Source organism: Cucumis melo, chromosome 11, assembly GCF_025177605.1.
Source record: "Cucumis melo cultivar AY chromosome 11, USDA_Cmelo_AY_1.0, whole genome shotgun sequence".
Lineage (NCBI taxonomy): Eukaryota > Viridiplantae > Streptophyta > Magnoliopsida > Cucurbitales > Cucurbitaceae > Cucumis > Cucumis melo.
Window position 1 is genome coordinate 29,191,758 of NC_066867.1, and position 27,253 is coordinate 29,219,010.

Genomic DNA, 27,253 nt, shown 5'->3' on the forward strand with positions numbered 1-27,253 from the left:
GGTCCAAACCCAGGAAATTCTTTTAAATAACGTGTGGTGGTAATGTGATTTTTCTTCCAAAAATGTCAAATGTAAGTTCGATAATTTATATGTCTACTAACTCTCTTTTTTTATACTCTTTCCTCTATATTATTTCAACCATGTAAATTAAATTTGTTGTCACGTTGTATCACTTATTTCAATATTATATTCTCAAACCTCGTGTTCATCAAAGCGATTAGTGACAAGTTCTTTTGACAATGTGTTCATACTTCATTAATAACCACTAGCAATTATTGTAGCACAGGCAAGTTTATTTATTTATTTTCTTGGGCCAAATTATGAGGAACAACCCTCCCATTTGGGTGTAACGTGTCCTCAAACTTTTAATCGTAAAAATCAATCTTTAAATTTATACAAATTTTAACACTAGATCTTCGTTGACGACCTAATTTTTACAAATGAATATCCCAAATATGATAGCAAATATTGATATACTTCAACGGTGGTTTTTACAACATTCAAACTTTAAAGATATTGGAAAAACTCAAACCAAATTATTTCTTACTTATGATTCTCAAGGATTAAGGATTTATACCTAATCAATTAAGGTATGCAGGTTAGGGAGACTCTTAAATACAAATTCTAATCTCAGAAGAAAGCAAATATTCTACAGCTAAATTATATTGGAAGTCAGTCCTTCTAATGGGTCCTAAACTCTTGAACTTAGCAAAAAAAAAAAAAAGAAAAGAAAAGAAAAATTGTTTAACAGATTAGTAAACATTTTTAAAATTGTTTAAAGGTTTATATAACATTTTTAAAATTTTAAAAAACTTAATAATGAACATAAGATTGAACTTTTAAAAATCTATCATGGGCATGGGCATGGGCAGTTTTTTTCCTAAGTGGTGTGATAAAAAAAGCAAAAGTGTGAAACATGAAATTTTAGAAACTAAAGTAATAAGTTAATTAATCTAACTCTAAATGACATAAGATAAGGAAATTATTAAATGAAGGAAAGAAAGGGAGTAATGACGATCGTGCATGCAAAGATAAAATATGAAAAACGAAGTATATTAATTAATATTGCAATAAAAACCCTAAACCCTAAATGAAGTGATGTGGAGGTCAGGTCATGGTGTGGTGTTTAATGAAGAAAAGAAGGGGTAATTTCTGTCCCTCTAGCTACTTCCAGATCAGCCCAACATTATTCAAGGTTTTGCTCAAGACAGCTCGCAGGGAATGGGCCGGAGGAAGAAGGTGATAGACAATAGCCAAACGCAGATGGATGCGATCGATGCAAGCCCTACTCCCACATTCTTCTACGTCATACAGATAATGGTTGGGAGGGATTGAGTTTTATACAACCATGAAATGAAAGGGTAACTAAGGGCCCGTTTGGTAACGTTCTTGTTTCCTGTTTCTTGTTTCTGTTTCCATTTTTTAAGAAACAGAAGTGTTTGATAACGTTCCTTGTTTCTCGTTCTCAAAAAAAGTAGAAACGTTTCTCATTTTAGAAAGAATTATTGGGAACAAAAAAAAGTAGTTTCTTCTGTTCCGTTTCTCAATTGCTTTTATTGGTTTCCTTTTTCTCAATTTATTTCTATTTGTTTCCTTTTCCTTTTTCTCAATTATTTTTTTTCCTTTCATTTTTCTCAATTATTTTTATTTGCTTTTTTCTTTTTCTCAATTATTTTTATTTCTTTTATTTTCATTTTTCTCAATTATTTTTATTTCTTTTATTTTCCTTTTTCTCAATTATTTTTATTGGTTCATTTTTCTTTTTTCAATTATTTTTATTGGTTTCCTTTTCCTTTTATCTCCATCGTCTTCTCCAAATAATCATCCTCTTCCTCTTTTACTCATCGTTTTTCTTTGCACATTGTCTTCCTCTTCACCTCTCACCGTCTTTCTCGACAACCCGAACTCTTTCTCTTCGTCGGATCCATAGTTTTTGCCTGATTGTTCCTCTTCGTCGGATCCATAGTTTTCATCTTTCTCTTTGTGCAAATCTGGATTTTCGTTGTGAGTTTTTCTCTAAAGCATCATAGGTTAAGAGTTAAAGGTTAAATTTTGTTTTGTTTCTTTCAATTCTGAATATTGAAGACATAATAACTTACTTTAAAATTAATATTAAATTCTAGATGTCACGAAATAACAATGAGATTGTAGAAATTGATGGATTAAAAAGAGAAATTGCCTGAGTAAGAGATGATATTGCCAATCAAATTTGGTAACATTTGAAGGATAAATATAATTTTATGTTTATGTTATTATTTTTATTCGTTCATTGATACTTCTTCGTATTAAATGAATAAACTTTTGATAATTTTATTTGTTATGTTTGATGGATAGACCTATATTTTTGTTTAATGTTTAATTGAAGTAGATGTGAAAAATAAAAAATAAATCTAGAAGAAAATCAATAAACAAGAAACAGTTATCGAACACTTTTTTGTTTCTGTTTCTTTTTTTTTTTTCAAGAAACAAAAAATAGAAACAGTTATCAAACGCATTACTGTTTCTTGTTCTAAAAAAAGAAGAAACAGGAAACAGGGAACAAGGAACAAGAAACAAGAAACAGAGAATAGAAACGTTACCAAACGGGCCCTAACTAATCACTTTGTGGGGCTTTAGATTTTCTTTTTAAATGGAATAAATTAGATGCAAACTAAGGCCATGTCATATATATATATATATATATATATATATGTAGAAGTAGTTTTAGAGTAAAAAAAGTAATGTAAAGGAAAGCAAATAGAAATGTAGAGTTGTGAGACGTACCAAACTCTAATAAGTAAGACACGCAAAAATTGATACTTAAATTAATTGCATTGCCCACTACGTACCCACTAACCATTTATTTCGGATTTCTGCCTCTCCCTCTTTTTCTTTTTAATGTCTTCGTCCTCACTGTTTCTTTTGACAAAACAGGGGAAGAAATCTTCCCTTTGTTGCACCTTTTTTTTAGATTTCTCAACTTACCTTCTTTTCTTGGTGTTTATTTTTAAATAATTAAAGTTAAAAATTATAAATTTAACACTATTTTTATTTATTTCTATCTATTAATGTGAGTTTAACTCAATTAACATGCGAATGTATTAATTGTTTGTTTTGTTAGATAACGTGGGCCACTAAATTATTTCATTTCTATCTATCACTTTCATGAATTCGTGCACATCACATTCATTTCATAAGTATCGAATTTGGTTGAAAGTCTATATTAGACTATTGGATTCTCTCTTTCTTTTTTTTTTTTTTTTGTCATTTTTTTTATAAATAAATACTTTTAAAATAAAATATCGATGTTAATTGATATATATCTAAAAAAATTGTGTATTTAAATTAATTAAAAAATAGAACAAACACCGGACTTTGTGTGGTTGTAAATTCACCGAAAGAAAAGAAGAGTTAGTCTTTTTGGAAGTTGAGACCATTCTAAAAGGGTTGAAAGCAATTAAGCTAAATTGAGATGCTCTTTTAAGTCTTCATTAGTTGTTGAATATAATGTGTTGAACGTGATCGATCTATAGTTCAATAGAGTGGGTTCTTTTTATTGAAAATATTAATCCGACGTTCACAAAAATAGCAAAAAGTTTATGATAATAAGGTCTATGTCACTACGTTTTCTAAATTACAAAAGTAGCAAATTTAAAAACATATACTTTCTTGTTTGATTACTTGTAATATTTACAATATGCAAAAAAAGGAGTTATAGACTATTTTTTTTCTAAATTTTTTTATCATCTGATGTAATTTTTCAATATTGATTTGGTTGAAAAGGCCGTTAATGCTTCTTATGTTTATCATATTCTCTAAGGAATAAGAGGATTCCGCACTTTTTCTATTTTGGGTTGCTTTTTAATTAATATGAAGAAGATATTATTCCAAACCATGCAAAAAATGAGAAGAAAAAAAGTGGATAAGAAAGAGGTGTGAACAGAGGAAATTAATTATGTTATTGTTCTGTTAATTGTATGAATACGAAATGGGATTTTGTATCAAAGGTCGATCTCGATTCATTTAGTTACGATCCTTCGACTTTGTATCAATTTGATCTCTAAAAATTTTAGTATATATAATTTTAGTTATTGTCGTTTCAATTTTACAATAATTTAGTTCCTAATATTAATGTTAGTTTGTATTGAATATTGTTATTTCATTGATTGTAATCTTTTATTGACAATAATCAAATATTACATAGCCTTATATATGCCTAAATTAAAAGACACTAAAGGAAAGAATATATAAGAATAATATTTTCCAAAAATACTCTAATTATGTCAATATCCTCCTTCAAACTCAAAGTTATCACATTGCTAAGAAAACTTATTAATTAAATCAACATACCTAGAATAGAATCAGAACCACGAAGAACTTCTATGCTAGAGATAAATCCACGAAGAACTCTTGGGATAGAAACGTAAATCCTCGTATAGAGATCTATAAGAGAACCTATGATGAACTACTAAATACTCTAATATTATGTTAATAATTAAAAAATTCTAGAAAAATTGATATTCATTTTTGTTATTTTATGATGTAGATTTGTATTTTATAAAATTATTAGTTTAACTATTTATGCTATAAATCTGATTAGATTTTCGTACCAATTTCTACGAGGTATCATTCAAACTACGATGATAACTACTAAGTATGTCACAAAACTACATTTTTTTTACATGGTTCAAAATGTGTGTATTTAACCTGTAATAATATATATATATATATATATATATATATATATATATATATATATATATATATATATATATATTTAACTTAAACACATACTATTAAGGATAATAGTTGATGTTAATTGGAAGAAATATTTAAAATATGAGATTGTTTGAGAGGAGAATGGATTTTTATAAATAGAAAAATATCAAAACTATTTTTTTAAAAAAAAAGAAAGAAAGAAAGAAAGAAGAATATTTAATTGAAATATTGTATTAATAAATTAGTATTTGTTGTTGTTAAGTAAAGGAGGGGGTCCCACGCGTATTGAATATTTGTAAGTCAAAAGGAAATAAGAATGGGTGTTGTTGTCAGCTCTGAGTGAGGCCCCCCCCCCCCCCCCCCTACTATTTACGCCTAATTCTTTTCAAACCTTTTCCTTTTCTTTTCTTTTCTTTTCTTTTTCCCTCTCTACGCACCTCTCCATTTTTTCCCCCTCCATTTCATTCTCTAATTAATTATAACCTTTTTCCTCACCCAAACAAAAAAAAAAAAAAAAAAAAATCTATAAAATTTATCAATTTTAATATCTTCAATAGAGGTTTAGTAAAATCAAAAATGGAAATAGTTAAAATCATAAATCAAGTGTCCAATTTGGTTAAATTTTACAGGTCTTTTCAAAACAAAGCGTCAATATAACAATTTCGAAAACGCAAACTTGTAATATTTAATATTTAAAATTGGCTGCACTTTGTCATGCGCTTAGATATTTATGAATGAAGTAAAACACACTAAGAAAGAGATCTACTTAGTTATATGTTTGTTTTGATTTAGGTTTGTTTTAGGAACTTTAGGTGAATAATTCGTTGGGTTAGGCGACATCTAGTTGGGCTGCCCCAAAATCAAATCCAAAGTAGCATGAGCCGGCCCATATTGAGGCTCACTAACCCCCCCTTGAAATCAGCTTGGGGAGTTCTCATCATTATAAGGAATTTAATTTATAAAAGATGTCTAAAATCCTATTGCTATATTTGTATATTTGTGATTGTCTAATTCAAATGTGTTTTAACCCACCAAAATGGAGAACGGATACTAAAAATGTTTTAAAACTTTTTTATATTATAGATAGTTTAGTAATCGAAAATATAAAATAAGATTTTTCACCATTTCAAGGAAATTTCATAACAAATCAACTCAATGAAAAGTTTCTGTGGGAAAAATCATTTTACATTGCAAAATTTATTTTATAAAAGATAAAGAATGAAACAGAAGGCGTGGGTGGGAAAGATGGACTTTGTATCCAAAAATGGACCGACTTATTGAACACATTAAAGACGCACACTTTTATTAAAAGAAAAGGCCTAAACACAGAACAGGTATGGTAGTGGCGATATATACATTGCTCTGCTCTTTGCCTAAAAAACACAAGAGTCTAGAATTAAACCAAGCAAATTTGTACCTTAAAAACACTCATATTTACAATGCCCTAACTGAGATAAAAGACCATTCACCACATTATTACTCCACAACAAAGAAAAGAAGCCTTTCATTCTTGCATTCTCCTCCAAGTGGATCTATGAAATCTCCATTGGAAAATTGTTAAACCCTAAACCTGTGGCTGAAACAGCAGTTGGCCCCTCCACCTGAAAAGTCAAACGTTCACCTTAACCACAGAAAACCAGTGTCATCGTTCTAATGAATTTCTTTCCCTTTTTCTCGCCACCAACAAAACAACCATCTAATCTCGCTACAAAGAAACAACCTAGGCCGTTTACTTTCTTTCATGACCGTCTGGTGATCATCCTTATAAATTTCCATTTGTAAATCTTATCCTTAACATGCTACATGTAATAAGTAATATCACTTTTTTTAGATGATTAGGATGGTTTTCTCGGTTAACCTATGAGTTATAATAGCCTATGTTTTGAAGTGCAAAATATATAATATTAGAGAAATTTTAAATATTAGTTATAATAATAAATACTAACTATTATAAGTCTAGTTGAACTATAGAATTATGCTTAGGTAGGTGGGGCGTGTATGCCGTAGAATTTAATTTTATACACTTAAATTATTGAAAAGCATGTCCCAAAAATTGACTTATACACTACTTTATGATATCTAAAGTTTCAAAAGAAAAAATAAATAAATAAAAAGAAAGAAAGTGGAGAATTTACTTTTATCGGGGGCTAAAGAACTTTGCAGTTCGATTGAGATAAGATTATTGGTATGGGCATTGTGTCTTTTTTCCCCCAATATGCGAGTGGCAATCAAAGTGCAATTTTAAAATCAACGCTCTTTTGACTCTTCAACAGTGTTCATCACTCAATAGCCAAAAGCTCACAATTATACATTCACTAAATTTCCAAATCCTTTCATCAATTTTCCTAATACTCTAGACGGAAATTAATTATATATTTTAACACTCACATTTCACCTAAATATTTCAAAATAAACATTTTATGAACTATGAATTTTTACCTACTTAGTTTCTAAACGGGCATTGCTTAATGTTAATTGTAAAGAAATTGAGAAGTTAGAGAATTAAACTTGAAAAGGAACATAGATATCATTTAAGCAAATTGGTAATTTGATAATGACAAACCTTGAATTTTGCTCCCCAAATCTCTTCTTCAGGAGCAGGTTCAGCAGTAATCTTGTTCTTCGGATTCTCATAACATCTCAATTCTCCCACCGCAGTAGAGAAAAAACATCCTAAAGATTATAAAAAAAAAAAAAAAAAAAACACACACACACACACACACACACAACAACAACAATTCATCAAAATCCCTTCCCTAATTTTCCCCAATCCACAAGAAAAAGAAAATGCCAAATTCCCCAAATTACCTTGAGGAAAGGAAGCGAGGGATTTTCCACAAGCGCCTTTGAGAAGAGCAGCATCATCGGCAAATGCAACGTATCCATCCGCAGTGATTCCCCAATACAAAGGCACTTTCCCGATCTGATCCTGGAAGAAACCAAAACACAAGAAGAAATTCAAATCAAATCAAATCAAATCAAATCAAAAGAGCAGATAATCAGAAACCAACATACAATGTAGTAAGTAAGTTGGGTTTTTTGAAAACTTACGGAGGCGACGAAGAGAGTGGAGGTGGAGTTGTCGAAGAGGATGAAGGCGAAACTGCCGGCGAGATGGCCGACAACATGGTCGGCAGGATATGGAGCTCGATCACGAAGAGCTTTGTAAGCTTCGATTACCAAGAGAACTTCATTGGTGGATTTGGGAAGGCCGTATTGATTCCTCAAGCTTCCCAAATTGTCAAGGGCTCCTTCGAATAAACAAAATATCTCATCCTTCGCCGCAAATGATCTACAATGGTAATTACAATTTTTAGTGTCGCATAATTATAACTATGATGGTTTCATAAATTTCATAGACAATTCCTATAATGAGTGAGACAGTAGTAAAATCATCTCCATACCTTTCTCTTCAATGTACTAAAAAAAGTTATCCTAACAAAAGTACTTTGTGTTAAAGAAAAAGATAAGAGAAGAGAAATGTCCCAATAGCTTTATAAGATATTCGCAATAAATTAAATGCAGATATTATTTATTCCTATCATATATCAAAATTTCGAAACTTAAAAAGAAAAATCATCAAATAAGTAATGACGAGAATAAAATAATATCTATGTTTTCGGAACATAACTACTTTACCCATTGCTATCAATACATGTATAATAATATGTGTCACGTACCATAACTCACGTATTGAAAATATGATATATATATATATATACACAATACATATATTAAGTTTAGTTTGTACCAATTCAAACTCTAATAACTTTTATTTTGTACAATTAAACGTGTAGTTGTATCGATTTAAACCGGTAATTGTATTATTAACTCAATCATAATATAATAATGATATTGATTAAACTCTAAACTGTCGTAAACACGTTAATTTAAATCTTGAAATATCATTTCTTTTCAATTCAAATATCCATATTATAATTATAAAGAATTATATTTGTTTTTGTTTTTGTTTTTCTATTTAAGTTGAGATACGTGGCGTCTAAGTAAACTCAGGATTCATATTTACTAGACACCTATTCATTTATTTATTTTCACTTTCTTAAAATATGTGAACTGGAGAATCAAATAAGAAAATTGCTTAGATGCAATTCTATCTAGTAACTGTTCCTAAATTGTTCGAATTCAATTTCTGGATTCACTACAATTTTGTTGTGTATATATATATTGAGCACAAAATTAAATTCGTATTTAGGAGGGGGTATTGATGGGAGAATCTGTCTCGTACCTGGGGCGCAAGGGAGATTGGTTGTGGTGAGTGAAGGCAAGGTGGACGTGGTCGCCTATCTGGAGAGAAACGGCGGCAGCGTTGGAATCAGCGAACCGTTTTGCCAGTGCCCTCGACGATATCTTCGGCGACGGAGTCCGGCAGCCGGCGGCTACCAGTTCGTCCGGCGGCGACATGATCGAACTGCTAAATATGCCCAACATATTTGGCCGGATCTCAGAAATTCAAAATTTTCCTTTGTAATTTTGAAGTGAAAATGAATTAAGAGTTTGTATATATAAATCGGAAGCAGAAATGGGGAAGTGGAATGGGAGAGTTAAGGATTCTGGGAGAGGATTTATAAGGATGTTTCGAGAGTGGAGGGTATTCTCGTACTTTCGCTTGTTTCTTTCTTTCTTTCTTTCTTTTTTTTTTTTTAAAAAAAAAAAAAAAAGATTATCTAAACTTTAATTCTCATGTCCTGGGTCCCACAAATTTTCTTAAATGGCTCTTATATTAAAAAATTTAACTTTATACTTAATTTTTCACCATCTAAAATAAAAATTAAAAAATTTTAAGTTAAACTATCAAATTCTAAAGAAGGGTTTAAGTTAAATTTGAAAGTGGTATTGATTGTTATGGTTATTAATGGAAACAGAAATTAGAAATATTAAAAAGAAAGAAAAATGAATATTATTTTTCGCACTAAACAGAAACAGATAAAGAGGAATCTGGAAGAATCTTGAGTGATGTGGTTGGTGGGGTAACAATTGTATTTATCTATTACTAATTCTTGTGGGGTACGTAATTATGTGTACTACATAGACTACTTTATTTATGATTACCATTTCTTGTTATTTATTCTAGATTCATTCAATTACATTTTATTATTATAAACATATGCCTGAGCTAAGAAAGTCATACTCCAAATTCATTTTCCCCTCTCTTTACATTCCTCCTCAACACTATTTCTAACACGTAAAAGTAATTCACTAAACATATACTTTATCATATCTTATAAAATATGAAGATATTCTTTAATTAAGGTTAATAACTATTACGTTTTTAGTTTGTTTTAGAAAAAAATTAACCCTATGTTTTTTTTCACAATTTAATATAATGATTTGTATTTTCTTACATAGATGAGTTAATTGTAGACTAATTTCACAATTTAATATATATATATATATATATTTCAAGCTTATATATATAATGTTATAAATAATGAAGAAAGAAACGAGAAGAAAAATGATCTAAATAAAATTCTTATAGAGAAAAACAAAAAAAACAATGGACGAACTAAAACTTTCTACGATTTGGTGTGACAACTTGAACATATCTTTTTCGTTTATTTATTCTTTTATGTTTTTAATTACAACATTTGCTTAGCTTTAGGAATAATAATATTATTAATAATAGTAACTAATTTGATAACATTAACTTTGTTTGTATCTCTTAAAAAGTATCATAAAGTTAGATTTAAATTAATATAATAATTAATTAAAAATGATTTTAATTAAAACAACTTATTTGTTTCATAGACATTATTATTATTATAATAAAGAGAGAGAGAGAGAGAGAGAAGAGAATGGGATAAAAAGTAGGAAGAAATAATTTGTAAAAGAAATGAAAGTGGCAGCCCATGGTTTTTATTTACCAAACCCTATGGTTTTTCTAACTTCCCTTTAGAATTTCGAACCCTTTCTAATTATTTCTCAATTTTCTCACAATAAGACAAGATCGTAATAATAATTTTATTACAAAAAAGGCTTATAAATAAATAAATAAATAAATAAATAAATAAATTGAGAGGAGTGGTCTATAAGTTACATTTGCTAGTGATTTGTTAGATATTATTCTTCCACAATTTTATTCCAATCTTCCTTTTTTAATTTTACCCTCTATAAAAACAGAATACTTTGATTTTGAAAACGATCAAATTAATTTTTATTATTTCAAAATTACTCTAAAGTATTGGACATCTTGTTTACCTTTGTCCCAATTAGCAAGTCTTTTATGAATTACAAGCATGTTTGAAAACAATAAGATTTTTTTTTTTACTATCTAGATATACTTTTACAAAATGGACATAAGCCAATGATAATTTATATGTGTTGTTTGTTTTTTTAGTGGTTAAAGATGTTTAGATCAAGAAGTTGAAAAAGTATGAATAAGAAGTGTAGAGCCGTTAGTTCCACTTTTTGTTTGATGCAAGAAGTCTTTAGGCCCTACAATTAAAAAACATGGATCTCAAAAGTTGAGGACTCCGTAGATCTCACAACTTCATTCCTTTGTCTAAAAGTGATGGAGATTCCTACTAGTGATATGGTCTGTAATCAATAAACATTAAGAACTAGATCCAAATTTTGTCATATTTACAAATTCTTTTTAAAATGTGATTTACTGCAAATACTTTAGATGCTATATTTGTAATTATTCCTTAACTTTAAACTATTATTTTAGTCTCTTTTTTTCATTTAGCTTCTACTTTTAAATGTTATTTTTGGTTTAGGAATTTGCAACTCTTGCTCTTTTACGTGGTTTCAAAACGTCATTTGGCTATGTACTTTTCTTTCAAAATCATTTTGATATTTGTTCACAAATTTTAAGCCCAAATTTACACAAAAATGAAAGTTCATAGACTTTAATAAAACATAAAAATAGAGTTATCAAAATTTCACTTCTAAAAGTACAGGGAACAAATATCGTTAGTTAGAGGATATTATATTTTTCATGAGCAAGTCCGTTAACATCCTTTCACTTTTGTTATGTTTGTTATGAGAAGAATACGAGTCGATGTGTTTATGATTTTGACTTGTTGGCAAAGTCGTTATATTACTTAATCTAAAAGAATTTATTTGATATACCATTTTCTCCATTATTTTTAGAATAGGAATGTTAGGTTGTTATTTTCTCTTGTTGCCTCATAAAAAAAAAAAAAAAAGAAAAAACTACTCATTATTTGTAATCCGTAGAGTACCAATTTGTAAGGGTTTGTAGTTTATAGTGCAAAATATTATTACAACAAAATTTTCTTATACACGTGGATTTAGAAACTAAATGGAGTTCCAATTTTCTTTATAAAAAACTCAGATGTCCTCACTCAAAAAACAATGGGCTTTTACCTTTACCTTTACCTTTACCTTTACCTTTACCTTTACCTTTAGGCCTATTATTATTATTATTATTATGTTTTCCACTTGGGCTTGTCGGCCCACTAATAATAGCAAGCAACATTATTCTTAGGTTTTAATTGAAAATTAAAAAAAAAAAAAAAAATGGTGAAATGAAATCTTCACCGGAAACAAAATCCATTTTTATGGTTGAAGTGTAGTTTGATTGATTCAAGTTTTAAATGTAATATCCCAAAAGGGGAGAAAAGAAAATTTTAGCAAAACAGATCAAACAATCTCCTCATGGAGAGTTGAGAAATAGAAGGTAGAAACCCTTAACCTAAAACTCCCACCTTCTTTAAAGCTAAAAGAAGGGAAGGAAGGAAGCAAAACATTTCTTCGAATTAACAACTAAACAAAAGGGTTGTTCTAGCAAGATGGTGAAAAAGCACAAACACTCGATCGAAATCAAATTTTATTTGCAAATAATTTGACTATACAGAAATCTTAACCGTTTATTTGAATAAGTGACTTTTTAAGTATTATTTTAGATGTTTAGAAGTAAATATGCCTTTAAGTTTACTCGTTTTATAGTCCAATAGAAATCCTTGCAAGAGTGCAAAATATGTTTTGCTTTAAGTACCAAGATTTTTTGAAATCTCATCAATTTGAAAGCACCTCATCATGAGACCCAAATTGATCCAATGAATATCAATGGCGATTCATTCTCGCTTCGATTTCCAAACCATTATAAAACTCCAAAGATTTATGATGATTAAGTTGTATGCCCTTTATTTGGTAGGTGTTAAAGATCATTCTGGATCAAAATGTGTAATCAACATAGATAAGGATGAAAGCAATGAGTTCGAGAAATTAACAAGTTTCAAGCAAAAAAAAAAAAAAAAAAATCATCGTAGGCACAATTTGGTCCAATGAGAGAGGGTCGACATTTGTAAAAGCCCAAATTAATGCGTTGGCCTCTGCCAAGATTAAGGTTGAGATTGACCCTAGCAAAATAGTCTCACAAATACTCGCCCAAAAGCATCACCCCTATGACATAAATGTGTGTTGTAAAGTTGAGAGATTCACATATGGAAAAGGTTATGGTTCTTTCTAAAGAGGAAAATTGAGACTGATTGATAACGTTCAAGTTGGAGAGTTGAATCGAAGAGAAAAAGGACCTTCAAAATTTATAAAAACTCTGTCATTACATTTGTCGACTGCACTTATCGATATGGATCAAAAACATATGAAAGGAACAAACAATAAAATAGACTTTGTTAGATTGATTATCAATCAACTCAAACGATTGGAACAATAGCTAGCTACATGCATGAGCAAAAACTAGAAAATCATTCAAAAGTATTTGCATCATTCTCAAACTTGAACGGATTGATCACCTCTAACCCAATAATCAAATTACATTTATTAGTTACATACATATATTCCTTCATATTTTCCCTCTCTCTCTCTCTCTCTCTCTCTCTCTATATATATATATATATATATATATATATATATATATATATTCTATAGAGGTTTGTTAAAATATTTACAAAACTCATAAAATCAATCATTTTTTAAATATTTAAGTTTTTCCATTTGTCTTTTTCTTTTTCTCTTCTTTTTCTATGTCTTTTTTTCCTTTCTTTTTTATTAACAAAATTCAAACTGTACAAAAAATATAAAAGAATTAAAAAAAATTGTTTAACCAAATCTAAAATGAAAAGAATCTTAAAAAAAATTGTTTAGTCATCCAAATCTAACATATCATGTACCAAACAATAATCAAATTTAAACGATATGTGAATTAAATAATATTTTGGTATTACGAGCACTTTTTTCGTTTCGACAAGTATAAATAAGTTTTTAGAAGAGTCGTATATTCTACTTTTAATTCCGTAAAGGAAATATGTTTGATATATTTTAAATAAAATAAAATAAAATTATAATTCCAGTAAAAGAAAACAATTAGGTTTTAGGAGAAAAAAAATTGGATGTTGAATAACACAATGGGAGAGAAGGTCTAAAAATAGGATGTGACGCTAGGACTTGGCTTTCTTTTTTGATAACCACTGAGCCACTTATATTAACATCACTTCCCTACAAATGCCACCTCCCATTCTTATCCTTTCATCACTTCTCATCTTCCCTATTTTGCCCTTCTAAACTTCATACACCATCCCACCGCCAAGGGTACTTACTTGTCATTTTCAATTCCTCTTCTCTTTTTCCTCCTTGCCTTCATTCCTAAATAAGATGCTTTCCCTACGTCACCCCGCCTTCCTTTTCTTCTCTTTTCTTAAATATCAAATGTCACCAAACCCCCAACTCCTCACCTAACCATCGTTACTATTCTAACCCTAGTTAAACAAAGTTGTCTTCCATATCAAAATCACACGATCATAACCTATCTTTCTAACCTAACCAATAGTTACGCACACAATACTCCACTTCTCAGTTCACAACCCCTATATCTGCTCACTAAATTTAGATTGTGTGTTTCATACTATTAATTTGGGGTTGTTGTTTTTTTTTTTTTTAAATAAATATTAATCATGAAATAAATGTTAGTATTAATGTTTGGACTTTGGAGTATGAAATGATTTTAGAAAGTGATATTTTATACAAATAATGATAACTTCTTCAACCTTTGGTAATAAAGTAAAATGTTCTTCTTTACCAAAACATGGTGAATTTAAATAAATTGGTTTAGGACTTACATATCGCTATAATTTTGATTTTGAAATCTTGTAAAGAGAACAGAGAAAAGAAAAAAGAAAGGACCGATTTTTTGAAATAATTGAAAGCAAATTTGTCAATTTATTTGTTTTCTCGAAAGCATCATTTTTGGAGCAACATAAATTAATAACAATAATAAGAACAATGGTTCAATAAAAAAACCACATCCAACTATTAAATTATTGCATGTTCGTTCAATTAAAAAAAAGGATAAACAAACTAACTAAAAAATATATAATAATAAATACAAAAATTAGATCTCAATTATAAATCTTTTAAAGTTAATTATCATAAGTCATAACCAAAAAAAAAAAAGAAAAAAAAAAGTACAATAGAAATCTCAAAATATTGCTCCCCAAAAAGGAAAAGATTATATACATATCCTCCATAGTACACAGCAAAATCCTAATTTCCACAAATTAAAAAAGAAAAATAACCCCTCAAAATTTAACTACTAATTTAAGTTTCATCTTCCCCAAATCAACCGGTTCTTTTCAGTAAATTTTCCGGTGAAAATTCCGAGCAAGATCTTTTCCTCTGTAACAAAGAGGAGCTAAATCCGAGCATAGAAGTTCCAATGTCAAAATCAAGAACGATATCCTCCATTTGATACCCTCCCAAAACGATGGCGTTTCTCGGCTTCAATCCACCATCAACAAACCCTAGACAATAAGCTTTATCGTTAACCTTCACCATTGAATTTCTTCCATAGATTTTCCATCCCACCATCTCGCTCTGTAAGATCAGTTCAATCTCCGGCACTTTCGGCCCTGCTGCTGTCATCTCCATGTTTTCCGATTCAAAACACGCCTCAAACGGCGCTACCGGCGCCACTTCTTTCATATTCATCGCTGCCGCTGCGGCCCTGAAAGCCACCGTCAAAGAGTTAAAGATTGAACTCTCTAAAGCAGTGTACGGAACTACCGTACTTAGTCTCGTCCCTCCTCCACCTCCGCCGTCGCCTGCTCCCTCTAAATCGAGCAACGACTTGTTCAAATCGAGGCGGTTACCGTCTACTTTAATGGCTTTTACATTAATAAAATACTCCGGCGACAGCAAGGCGTCGATTTTCTTAGTCAAAATCGGCGTGTAAGTCAAAGAACTCGAAATCTCAGATCCATAAACAGAGTCTGGACTTCCACTATCCGGAAAAACAACACCGTTCGTCGACGACAGACAAAGAGAAAACCGCCGGTGAGAACCAAGCTCCGTCGCGATCTGAGCCGGAAGCGAGATTTGATTCCGGCCAAGCCCTAAAACCCCTTTAACAGATTTCGCCAAACCTTGTAAAAGAAATCTCGGAGCACAAGAATGAAGAGCGACAATCACCGCTGCCGTAGACCGGCCCAAAGACCCGACGGCCACCGTATCCTCAACCAGAATCGCCTTCCCTTCCAAATCCCCAAAAGGATTCCGAGCGATTACATTACACGCGCCACCAACAGACCCAGATCTGCCCCCAGCAGTAGCCGCAATACACTGAATAGAGCGACTGGGAATCGAACGGCTGGAAGAAGATCCACCACAAGCCATCCAGAGAGACCGGCCGCCAAGATCGACAGCGAGATGGACGGGCTTAATAGGAGAACCATGGAAAACAGTGGCCAAATACTGATTGGTGAGGGAATCTTTAGTGAGGGGGATGACGAGAGAGAAGGTTTGGCCATGGAAGAGGGTTAAGGAAGAGAGAAGAAGAAGAAGGAAGGGAGAATGGGGAACAGCCATGGGAAATTTCTGGCACAGTCGGCGGAGGTTCGCCGCGGATTGGAAATAGGTTAAAGAGAGAGAGAGAGAGAGAGAGAGAGAGAGAGCGAAGACTTTGGAAGAGAAATTTTTTTTGGATAAGGGCCAGGTGGAGGAGTTTGTTTGAGAGAATATATTTATAAAATTTATGGATATAAATTTAATTTAACGAAGATGAAAAATGATGGGATGCTGAGGTGGAAATGAATGTGATATGGTTTTTATGTCTATCTATCTTCTTTCCCCAAATTTTAGGTGAACGGTTTTTAACATATCCATGTGTGCCAAATGTGACTTTCTTTTCTTTGTGTCTCATGCCTTTCTTTAAACCTATAGACTCTCAATTTTTTAAATACTCATCGGATGGGTTCCTGGTTGAACGGATGGTTAAAATTAAAATCCAACTTCAATTGCCCCCATAATTGGTATAAGGAGTGACTAATTCAGGTAGACACTGAAAATTATTTACTAGTCCCTTTATTTGACACTTGCCTTTGGTTACATGTAATATCTACGATGTAAGGAATATTGTGAAACTCGATGTGTGTAATGTTTCGGTATGTAGAAGATTGTGGGTCTCGAAATTGCAGAACCCCTAATGAGCTCATCTAGTTACTCTATACATTAAAATCTAATTCAATGAACTCTGTTCTAGTTTATATAATCACCTTGTAACTCCTGACCTTGATTTTTTCCTTTTGAGATGTCCATTCCTTTATACATGTTATTTTGGTAAATTCTCTTAAATAGGTCGTTGGTCAATTTACTGATATTCATCTTTTGCGCTACAACTTTTAAATCACAACAAACATCCTAGTACCAACTCTTAAAGCTTTTCTCCTTTTGATGGTTTTTTTTAACAATTGAATCTCTTTGCTTTACTAACTATTTTTTTAGACATATAGTATTTGCAATGTGATTGTCTCTATAGTATGTGTCATGTGTTTCTTAGACCAACAATGCAACTGTTTCATTGTGTGATCATCCTTCAAGGAACATTACTTTCACAAAAAGCACATTCTTAACAATATTCCTTTGTAGCAACCCTCTCTAAACACACACATATATTGGGTAATAGAGAACCACCAAAAAGGCCATGATTTCAACAAAATCTTCTATATTTGGCATTTGCTCTAAAAAAGTGTTCTTTTCTCTATAAATTTATATAGTTAAGCCAAATCCTAGTCTAAAAAAATATTTGGCAATATTTGATTTTTGAAAAAATTAGCCTGGTTCTTTGGAACATCACTGTTACCTCATATGTCACAATTTGAAATCATATCTACTATGACATAGTCCTAAAATATACTCATTTTTTAAATACTTTAACTTTGTGGAGTTCTCGTTAACTAATCTTTATCGATTTAAGCCCTTTGGCTCAAGCCTATATCCTATTGAAGATCTTTTTTTAAAGAAAAATGTGAGGTTGCAATTTTTCGACCTAGAGATCTCCATTTACATTCAGTTAAGAAGACCACAAAATAGTGAAAATGAATTTGAATAAGTACCAAAAAAAAAAAAGATGGAGGTTGAAAATTTGATCAATCACCCTATATTGTTTGGACTAAAACAAAATACACATGTCAACATGCAGTTAGTTTGACATAGAAAACACAAATGACCTTTAGGTGACACCAAGTATCCATTTTCAACGTTAACACGAGGGCATTTGAGGTAAGTAGTGACTTATAATAGAGTCTATGTTTGGATGGTTACTGTTGGGATTTCTACTTTGTCTTAGCCTTCTACTTTTATTTGGTAAGTATTTGAAGCTTAGTAAAAAACGGGAGTGTGAGGAAGAGGAGAAAAAGGAGTGAGAAAAAGTGTTATTATAATATTAAAACCAAACATAGAGTGAGCTACTTCTCTCTGATCCTAGGGGTAATCATCCCTTTTTTTTTCCTTAATATGTTTAATTTACAAATGTAAAGATGATATTTTCTCATATGTAGTATTATTTTTCTTTCAAAACTATCAAATCTATACAATGCATATATTTAATAAATCTTTGCAAACATATAAGACTAGTTTCCTCATAAGTAATTGTAAGTATTACTTAAATGATAATCTATTAGAATAGGGATGTGTAATATTTCACACTCAAAATGTCATTGGACCTATATTCACTTTTAATATCTATCAATTAATTTATAAACAAAACATAGAAGAAATTTTAATTTATTGAATCTCAATCTTTTCATCACTTAAATTTGAAATTCCACTTCAATCCTTTTTAGTTAATTAATGGACATTTGTGCCAATAACTAGAGTGAGTATTTAAATCAAAATTAAATGTATAAATCTAAAAACCTAAGAGATCAAATTGAAAATTAAAAAAAATATATATATGTATTCAAAATTCAAAACGGAAAATGTAAACAAACTGTGCCGTACAAACCGCTGATTTAGTTTTGCGCTATATTATAAAAAATAAAAAAGAAAGGAAAGATCGTTCCTAAACGCTGCAGAATCAATGGAGGTTGTTGAATCCATATAAATGGTAAAATGAAATTCAAAGCGCTGTTCATGCTCAAATAGTTGGATTCTCAATCGATCAAATTCCGTAAGAGACTCGACGAATTTCCAGGTGAGTACTTCCATCGTTTTTTCTTTTTCTAATTTTTCTTTTAGGTATTCGATTCTATCTAGATTTTAGCTCAAATCGTTCAATAGTTTCTACGCTGGTTACTTAATTCGTTCTTCTCAATTGATACTTCAAATTTCTTGAGTTATGATCTGTTCGTTTGATTGGATGCTTTGATTGCGAACTTATTTCCACCAATCAAATCCATAGAATAGTAAGACCATCATACGCTGTTCATTGATAAGAGGAGAATCTGAAATTCTTGTGTCCGTGAATGGCTGCTAATGATCCACTTGTGTTTCTTTTTGTTTTAGTTTGTTTATGCGGTTCTAGGAAGGGGTTGATTTGGGGATGTGACATTGACATGAAATGGCGTTTAGTGAAATTAGTTTTACTTCTCTTGCTAGCTCAGTTATGATATTTAGTATATCAATCCTCGTTTTTTCATTGAATCTTGTACAATCTTCATCAACTTGTACAGTTATTTTGTGCTGTTGAATTTCAGGTCATGGACTTGTGATAATATGAATATTTTTGAATCTGTGATCCTATGTGCATTTCAAGCTTCAACTTAAAATAATGTTTAAACAGTGTCAATTGCAATGCTATTTAAAGCTTGTTGAGATAAGATAGAAATCTCAATTCGATGTGTCTTTTTTCTTTTTCTTGAAGGGGAAGGAAAAGAAAAAACTTACAGGACTTGGATTCTTTGGTTTTATGGAAATGGATCGCGATTTGACTGTTCGATTATCTGCTCTGTGGAACGTCATTTGTCTAAAGAAAAGCTTTAAAGAGGACAGAATTCCTTGCCAAATTGAAGAGGTAATTCGAATTAGAAAAAAATTTGTAAGGACTTCTCGAAACCAGTGATTTTAGGCAGTAATACTCTTTCTGACCATTTTTCATCATTTCAAAAGTGATAAAATATTCACTATCGATATTTTTGGCCTTTTAGTTGTGCCTAATTATTTTAGTTGATGGTTCGGACTTCTGCTTAAATTGCATTCTGAAGCTACAGTTCTTTGTGGCTTTTCAGGGTTTGTTCTTAGGGTCCGTTGGAGCTGCCCATAACAAAGATCAACTGAAGAAATTGAATATCACTCACATTTTAACCATTGCTTGTTCATTGCCACCTGCTGATCCAAACGATTTTGTATGTAAAGTAGTAGGTGGTACGTAAAGCCCCCAACTTCTATTTGGTGCGATGAAAGTTTTTAACCGACACGACTGTCTAGTTTTACCCAAGATTTGTTGGAAGTTTCTATTTGGGACCTGAAACTACCTTCCATCTATATCACGCTTTAAAGAACGATTCAATCTGCATTTCTCACAGCCAATGAGTATTTTACAGATTAGTTCATCTCCAATTGCATCATCTGAAAACTATAATGTTTCCACATGTCATTATTCATGTAGGATATTCATTATCTATCTTATAAACCCGTGAATGATTATTAGTATTGACCCCGTTTAAACCTAATGTACTGAACTTATGATAGTCATGTTATCAGCGCATATCATTGTAACAATTTATAGTATCGTATTGCTGTTCAGGCTTCATGTACTTAACTTGTTGTGATTGTCATGATTCGTATCAGTGTTTATCATTGTTTTTCAATCAAATGGAATTTCTACTGCTGACATCCAATGCTATTTTCTGTTGTGTGTAAATTGAGGTAGTCTTGGACACTAGAGAGGCAGATATTAAACAGCACTTTGACGATTGTTTCAACTTTATCGATGAGGGAAGACAATCTGGTGGAGTCTTGGTTCATTGCTTTGCTGGAATATCCCGAAGGTAAATCTTTGGCACAGTTTCTGCAAAGTCTTTCATCTTAATCTCCATTGTTTTCCTCCTTCCCAACTCATATAATTTATCCGTTTAATCTTCTTGCCAGAAATAAATTTCTTTTCTTTTCCCTTGTAGTGTAACAATTACAGTTGCTTACCTGATGAAAAAGCTAGGCATGAACCTAACACAAGCATTGGAACACGTCAAGAGTAGACGACCACAAGCAGCTCCAAACATTGGTTTCATGGTTCAACTCAAGGACTTTGAAACAGCTCTTCAAGGTAGATTTTTTCCAACTGAAACTGCATCTATTTGTTCTTCATTTTTAACATTCAACTGAACCACGAAATCTCATCATATGCAGCTAGCAGAGTTGATGAAATGCAACTGTCAAATGTTTAAGCTCTCAGAGCTGCAGGTAACTTCTATTAACAACAGAACCACGTAAAACTCTTGAGACACTATGGACCGTTTTTCTTGTTCCAATTAGGAGTAAATATCTGAATATAGGATTTATATCGGACCTCCTTTCACGGATCTTGATTATTATTGGTAAATCTATACAAGTTACCAAAAATTTCCCCCTATTATGTGCATTTCTTTTAAAATTTTAACTAATTGCCATAGAACCAAAATCTAAATGACCTTTGATAAAAAAAAAAAAAAAAAAAAAAAAAAAAAAAAAAAAAAAAAAGTCTAAATTAGGCACTTCTCATAGGAGATCCTTTACAATGTTGGACAAAAGATAGAACAAATTAAGAATGAAAATGGAAACTAAACATGGCCTCACCATTTTAGGTTGTCTTTATGCTCCCATTTTCGCAGTTTGTTTCTATTTTAGGACTAGTTTTGAAACATTTATGAAAGATATGGGTAAATATTATAACTTTCGAATGAACTATGGAATGAATGATGGATATTTTTTAAACGAAGGGAAAACTTCATATTAGGGCCCAAGTTTATCAATATTTCTTATCTTTCTATTAATTTGTATATCTTTTGCTTCGATATGCATATAATTATATGGGTAATGGATTTTTTTTAAAAAAATAATTTAAGAAATAGTTTGAACGTTTGTTTGAATTGACTAAAAACATTTTTATTTAAACACTTCCGATGGAAATTTTTAAAACAGTTGTCAAAAAAACTAATTTTGTGCAAAATTACTTTTAAAAAAAAATTCAAAATGAATTTCGAATGTTTTGTAATTCCGAAATGGGTTTAATTTAATTTAAGTACCATATAACAAAATTTTAGATCTTAGCATTAAACAGTCTATAAGTCAAATTATCGACCGTTGAGATGAGACTTGGTGGCTTACCTCACGTATTAGCTCATCAAATTTAAGCCAGAATTCTTAAAAATAATAATAATAAAACTAATCAATAAATCAGGTCAAAACCAGTTGGATGAATTTTTAACTTTTAACCTCCTGATGAAGGACATGTCTTAACCATACTCATCTTACCATTTTTCACTTCTAATCTGAACAGTCAATAATTAATTTATTTAACAAATTGTACTATTTTTCCATTTTTCTATTTAAAATTCCTATAAACATATCACCACAGAATTACCCTCTCCAATCAGACAACAGTTGAAAACACGGGCCGAGACTAGGCCCATAATCAAATGGTATGTCTGGTCACAATCCCCATAGCAATCCACTGGTGAGCCCAAATCCACTTTTGCCGGCCCATTACCAGACATAGAGGTAATAATCTTTTAACTTTTAGACAGAGAGCACACACACACACACACATGACATTCCTCCTTGCAATTAGAATATTTTCATTTTGCAAGAACTTCCTTCAAAATAATTCACTTCTGCTTTCAAGTCCTTATCATGTTTCCAATAATTGATTGGATAAGATTGCTAACTATTAAAAGTTCATTTTCCAACAGCAGCCAAGAATTCAAAACAATTATTAAAATAGCCCATACTATATCTAGTTTGAGTAAATTAATTAACTCGTCATAATAAAAATGAATTTACTTGTCATAATTTTAATCTCTTTATCAAAAGTTTGACTCTATTCTTGGTTAGATAGTGAAATTAATATCCTAAATTTATAGAAGGTTTATGTCTATCGCGTAGATATGAGGATTATTATTATTGTTATTATGGGAATACATTTTAGAATATGATTTAAAATTTATGGAAGTGGAACAACAATTGAGGGAGAAATAATAGTGGAAAAAAAGGAGAGGAACCCACAAAGGAAAGGAATGTCTCTATCAAAGGAAGTGTGAAAACTGCAAAAAGAAAAAAATAAAAATGGGGCGTTAATGATATGGGGGGTGTAATAATGAGGCGTGGTTGGTTGTATTTGCTATTTTGTTCCTTTCTATGGGCCCCATTTCCTTCCCTTATTGGGCCTTTCCCCCTCGGCCCATATTCATTTTACTCCTTACCGACATCCTAAATTTAAACTTAAAATATGGTTTTTAATAATTAACCAAGTCGGTGACTATATTTACTCTTCCAATCTCCACATATCTATCTTTTCAAAACAATTCTAAACTACCTCAAGTTTTACATTTGGTAATATTTGACTTTTTTTTTTTTTCTTTTCAAAGAAGTTAAATTTATTTCTTACCCATTGTTAATTTATATTTGAAATTGAAATAACGTTAAAAAGAATTAAAAACGAAACAACAACAATAATGGGGGGATGGAGGCAGTGGTTTTTTTTCTTTTTTCTTTTTTTTTTTTTTCAATTTTGAAAAAACAAAAAACAAAAAACATTAAAATAAAAACAAAAAGATTCCCGCGGCTTCACAGGGGAGGAGCGAAGGTGGGGACCCACAAGAGACAGGCTAACTGACAACTTTCGCCGTTAGTAAAGCTTCCGTCATCGTTTCTCCACTTCCTTCCTTTCTTCCTTTCTTCTTCTTCTTCTTCTTCTTCTTCTTCTTCGTCTGTCTTTCTGTTTTGTTATTTATTTGGTTTTTTTAATTACCCTTTTTGACCCTTTTGGACTTTGGCATCCTCTTTTCCCTTCACCACCGTCTAATCTATATAATAAACTCTCTAGGCTCGGCTCGGCTTCATCACTCCCTCTCTTCCCTATTCTCTTTCTCTATTTTCTAATTTCATTCTCTACTTTTTATTACTTCCTTTCTGTCTTACTATATTTCCATATTTACATTTCTTTATGCATTATTATTAATAATAATAATAACAACCCTTCAATTTTTTATTTCTAAATTTCTTGTGTTATTTTATATATAGCTGAGTTTATCGCCTTAATATTTCAAATTTCTGAAATTAGATTTTGTGAGAAATCCCGTTTCTTTAATATAAAATTTAGTTAATCTAATCTTGTTTTTCTATGAAGCTTCTCTATTTTCTACCACATTTATGCTTTTTTTTATTCTTCTCAAATGTAGGGTAAAAATTGTAACACTTTTTCCACTTCCAAGTTTAAATGGTAACTCTTATTCAAAGTTTTGAATGAAAATTAAATTTTTCAAATTTATTTTTAAGTATAATTTAATTAGTCAAGATATATATTATCGAACAAAATGTTAAAAAGATTAAAATCAAATACTAAACTCGAAAAAAAACTAACAATTTTGTAAATTTATTAATATAGAAACTAATTTTTCTCCAATTCTTATTAAATACAGAGAATTTAATCCTTATAATTTGTTGAAATGTTTAGAGTTGTTCAGTTGGTTGAATCCTCCGCACCTCATTTTCGTTGCATTCCTTCGTAAATTTTAGTTACATTCCATAAAAGAAAACCTAAAAAAAAAAAAAACAACAACAAAATTATTATTTTTTTTATATAAAAACAAAAAATATGAAAAGGGAAAAAACCTTCTTGAGAAAAACAAAAGTTAGAAAATTGAGGAAGAGAGAAAAGAAAAAAGAAAAGAAAAGAAAAGAGAAATGGCAGAGAATGAAAGGACAAAAGATTTAAATTGATTGTTGGGTGAAGAGAGAGAGAGAAAGAGAGCAGCTAATAAATCCAATAACTCTTACACATCACAACGTTTTCTTATGTACTTCTTCCCCCCCCCCTTTTTTTCTTTCTTTCTTTCATTTTTATTACATTTGTTATTTATTATTTTTATATAATTTTCAAAAGTATAAGAAAAAATCTCAGTGGGTATACCAAATAACCCAAATCCAATATACTGTTCACTCATGCATTTGTCCAAATGACAGAAATACCCCTCCAATTCCTCTCACCAAAGAAGGGGTATTATGGTAAAAATTTGAGAGTCCTTTATTGAAAAGTTTTAGATTTTGAAGGAATTAGTGAATAGGAATAGGTGAGGATTTGTAGGTCTTAATATCTATCACCCAATAGCTTAAATCTCTTCCAACATTCAATTAGGTGTGTGATTTGTGAGAAAATATTTGTAAATGCTATAACAGTTTTAGCGGCCAATGGATCTTTTTTTAGATTTTATGTACCCAATGAAACACTCATTCATGGTTGGATGCAGTTTCAAGGTTGACATTTTTATAATGGTTTTTTTTGTTAGATGCATCAAAAAGTTTGGGACTTTGAATTTCATGATCTCTCTCTCTCTCTCTCTCTTGTTCTTTAAAGAGAGATGTTTGACTCTTAAAAGTTGGATTTTGTAACATGGATGTGTTTAAAAAGTTTTTATTTTTATTTTCTTCTTCTTCTTCTTATTATTATTATTATTTTACTTTGTTTACTTACTCCTACATATTTAACTTTTATACCCCTTTTAACCATTATCAAAAAATTTATTTTGTTTAAATTATAAGTTTAGTGGTATTTTGTTTGATATATACTTTATTAATACTTCTCTCTATGTATGGTATTCTTTGTCTTGTTACATATTTCTTAAAGAAGATGTAAGTTAAATTTTTTCAAACTAAACAGAAATGTAGATTCGGATATTGGTTTAGATTAATCCCAATGTTTCCATAGCAAAACAATACGAGAAAACAATCTTAAATTTAATAAATAGAGAAATCAAATATCAATATGGTTTAATTAAATAAGTTTTTGAATTTTTTTTTTAATTTTTTAATAGTATATATAAAAGATTCCTAAATATTAAGATCATTTAACTTAACGTATAAGTGATTTACTATCATTTACGAATATATTGTACGTAACTTTAAGTTTTATATGTTAAACACAACATTTGTAAAACCATGAATTTTACAAATTGTGGAACATATCTTGAAATTGGTTAAAAGAAAGAGATATTAAGCACGATTATTACTATCAAATATATAAAACTAATTGTCTTAAAACATTGTAAACCAACAAAAGCTTTGCATACACATACCCATATGTCTGAAAGTGCCCAAAGTCAAACATATCCCTCTAATAATATGAGATCTAGAGATTTACAAAATGGTGGGGAGTCACACACAACCACCTCATTCCTTTCAAACCAAATCAGATTCTTTCAACATATGAATTCAAATTTGGTGTATATATATATATATATATTACTTATAATATATAGTTTTAAATGAACCTAAAAAGTTAGGTTTCAATTGTAAGTAGGTGGAAGTACATGATAAAATAAAATGTGGGATTTTAATATGCAACCTTCACTTGCCTCTCAATTGATTATTATATATATATATAATCTTATGCAATATTGTATAGTTAGGTCCCAAACTTTATGACATGTGATGGTTTAATAGTTTGATAGAGATAGCCATCTGAAATTTCAAAATATTATACAATCATAGATTTCATATAGCTACATATGTTTAAGAAAAGGCTGATCTTGACAACCTCTTTCTTATTGTTTTGGGTAACGAATTTAATTTTGATCAAAAGTAATCATTCGTGTCAAAAACCCACTTGACCTTTTTGTTCTTTTAAAATAAATTTGTTCACGATAGTCAATGTAAGAATGAAAAGTTTATGAATTTGTTAGATATTTTTAGAAATCTAGAGACATATTTTTTTAATACAAACTTAAACATTTATGAATTAAACGTGTAATTTAACGTATATCTTAATTTCGGGTTTGCGTAATTGTTTCATTAAATTTTTCGAGAGTTAGATGATTTTATCATTCTTTAAAAAATCAACATTAGACATTAGATACATAATGCACGACCTTTACGTTATCAAATAGACGTAAAACATTAGAATTACCCTTTTAATCATGAAACTCCCATCAAAAGAATCATTATGTTGAAAACCCATTTAACTCTATTATTATTTTTAAATGAATTTGTTCGTAGTGTATAACTTTTTAGATAAAAGATCGAAAGCTTTTAAAATTTGTAAGTGATTCAAAGATTAAACTTATAATTGAATAGATTTCTTAATTTAACAATAATATTGGATCGTTTTTAGAAAAATCGACCAAAACAAATTCCTACAAAACCCCAA

At 30.4% G+C, this 27,253-nt stretch overlaps 3 protein-coding genes across 5 annotated transcripts; 1 reads left to right on the forward strand and 2 right to left on the reverse strand.

Moving 5' to 3' along the window:
- Positions 1 to 5,972: 5,972 nt before the first annotated feature.
- LOC103497929 (stem-specific protein TSJT1-like) lies at positions 5,973 to 9,412 on the reverse strand. The gene is made up of 5 exons (XM_051091830.1): positions 8,945 to 9,412; positions 7,750 to 7,990; positions 7,507 to 7,627; positions 7,262 to 7,371; positions 5,973 to 6,299 (listed from the first exon to the last, which is right to left on the reverse strand). The coding sequence occupies exons 1-5, from the start codon at positions 9,145 to 9,147 to the stop codon at positions 6,231 to 6,233; spliced, it is 744 nt and encodes a 247-aa protein (XP_050947787.1). The 5' UTR covers positions 9,148 to 9,412; the 3' UTR covers positions 5,973 to 6,230.
- Positions 9,413 to 15,258: 5,846 nt separating this feature from the next.
- LOC103497928 (probable aspartic proteinase GIP2) lies at positions 15,259 to 16,503 on the reverse strand. The gene has a single exon (XM_008460340.3). The coding sequence runs from the start codon at positions 16,501 to 16,503 to the stop codon at positions 15,259 to 15,261; it is 1,245 nt and encodes a 414-aa protein (XP_008458562.2).
- A 2,386-nt stretch (positions 16,504 to 18,889) lies between these two features.
- LOC103497927 (dual specificity protein phosphatase 1) lies at positions 18,890 to 22,975 on the forward strand. 3 transcript variants are annotated; one of them, XM_008460337.3, is made up of 7 exons: positions 18,890 to 19,108; positions 19,778 to 19,927; positions 20,142 to 20,277; positions 20,786 to 20,903; positions 21,033 to 21,178; positions 21,262 to 21,315; positions 22,469 to 22,975. In XM_008460337.3, the coding sequence occupies exons 2-6, from the start codon at positions 19,823 to 19,825 to the stop codon at positions 21,297 to 21,299; spliced, it is 543 nt and encodes a 180-aa protein (XP_008458559.2). In that variant the 5' UTR covers positions 18,890 to 19,108; positions 19,778 to 19,822; the 3' UTR covers positions 21,300 to 21,315; positions 22,469 to 22,975. The 3 variants fall into 3 exon arrangements, with proteins under 3 accessions (XP_008458559.2, XP_008458558.2, XP_008458560.2); XM_008460338.3 differs by having other exon boundaries at positions 18,896 to 19,108; positions 22,488 to 22,975; XM_008460336.3 differs by lacking the exon at positions 22,469 to 22,975 and having other exon boundaries at positions 18,891 to 19,108; positions 21,262 to 21,484.
- The last annotated feature ends 4,278 nt before the right edge of the window (positions 22,976 to 27,253 follow it).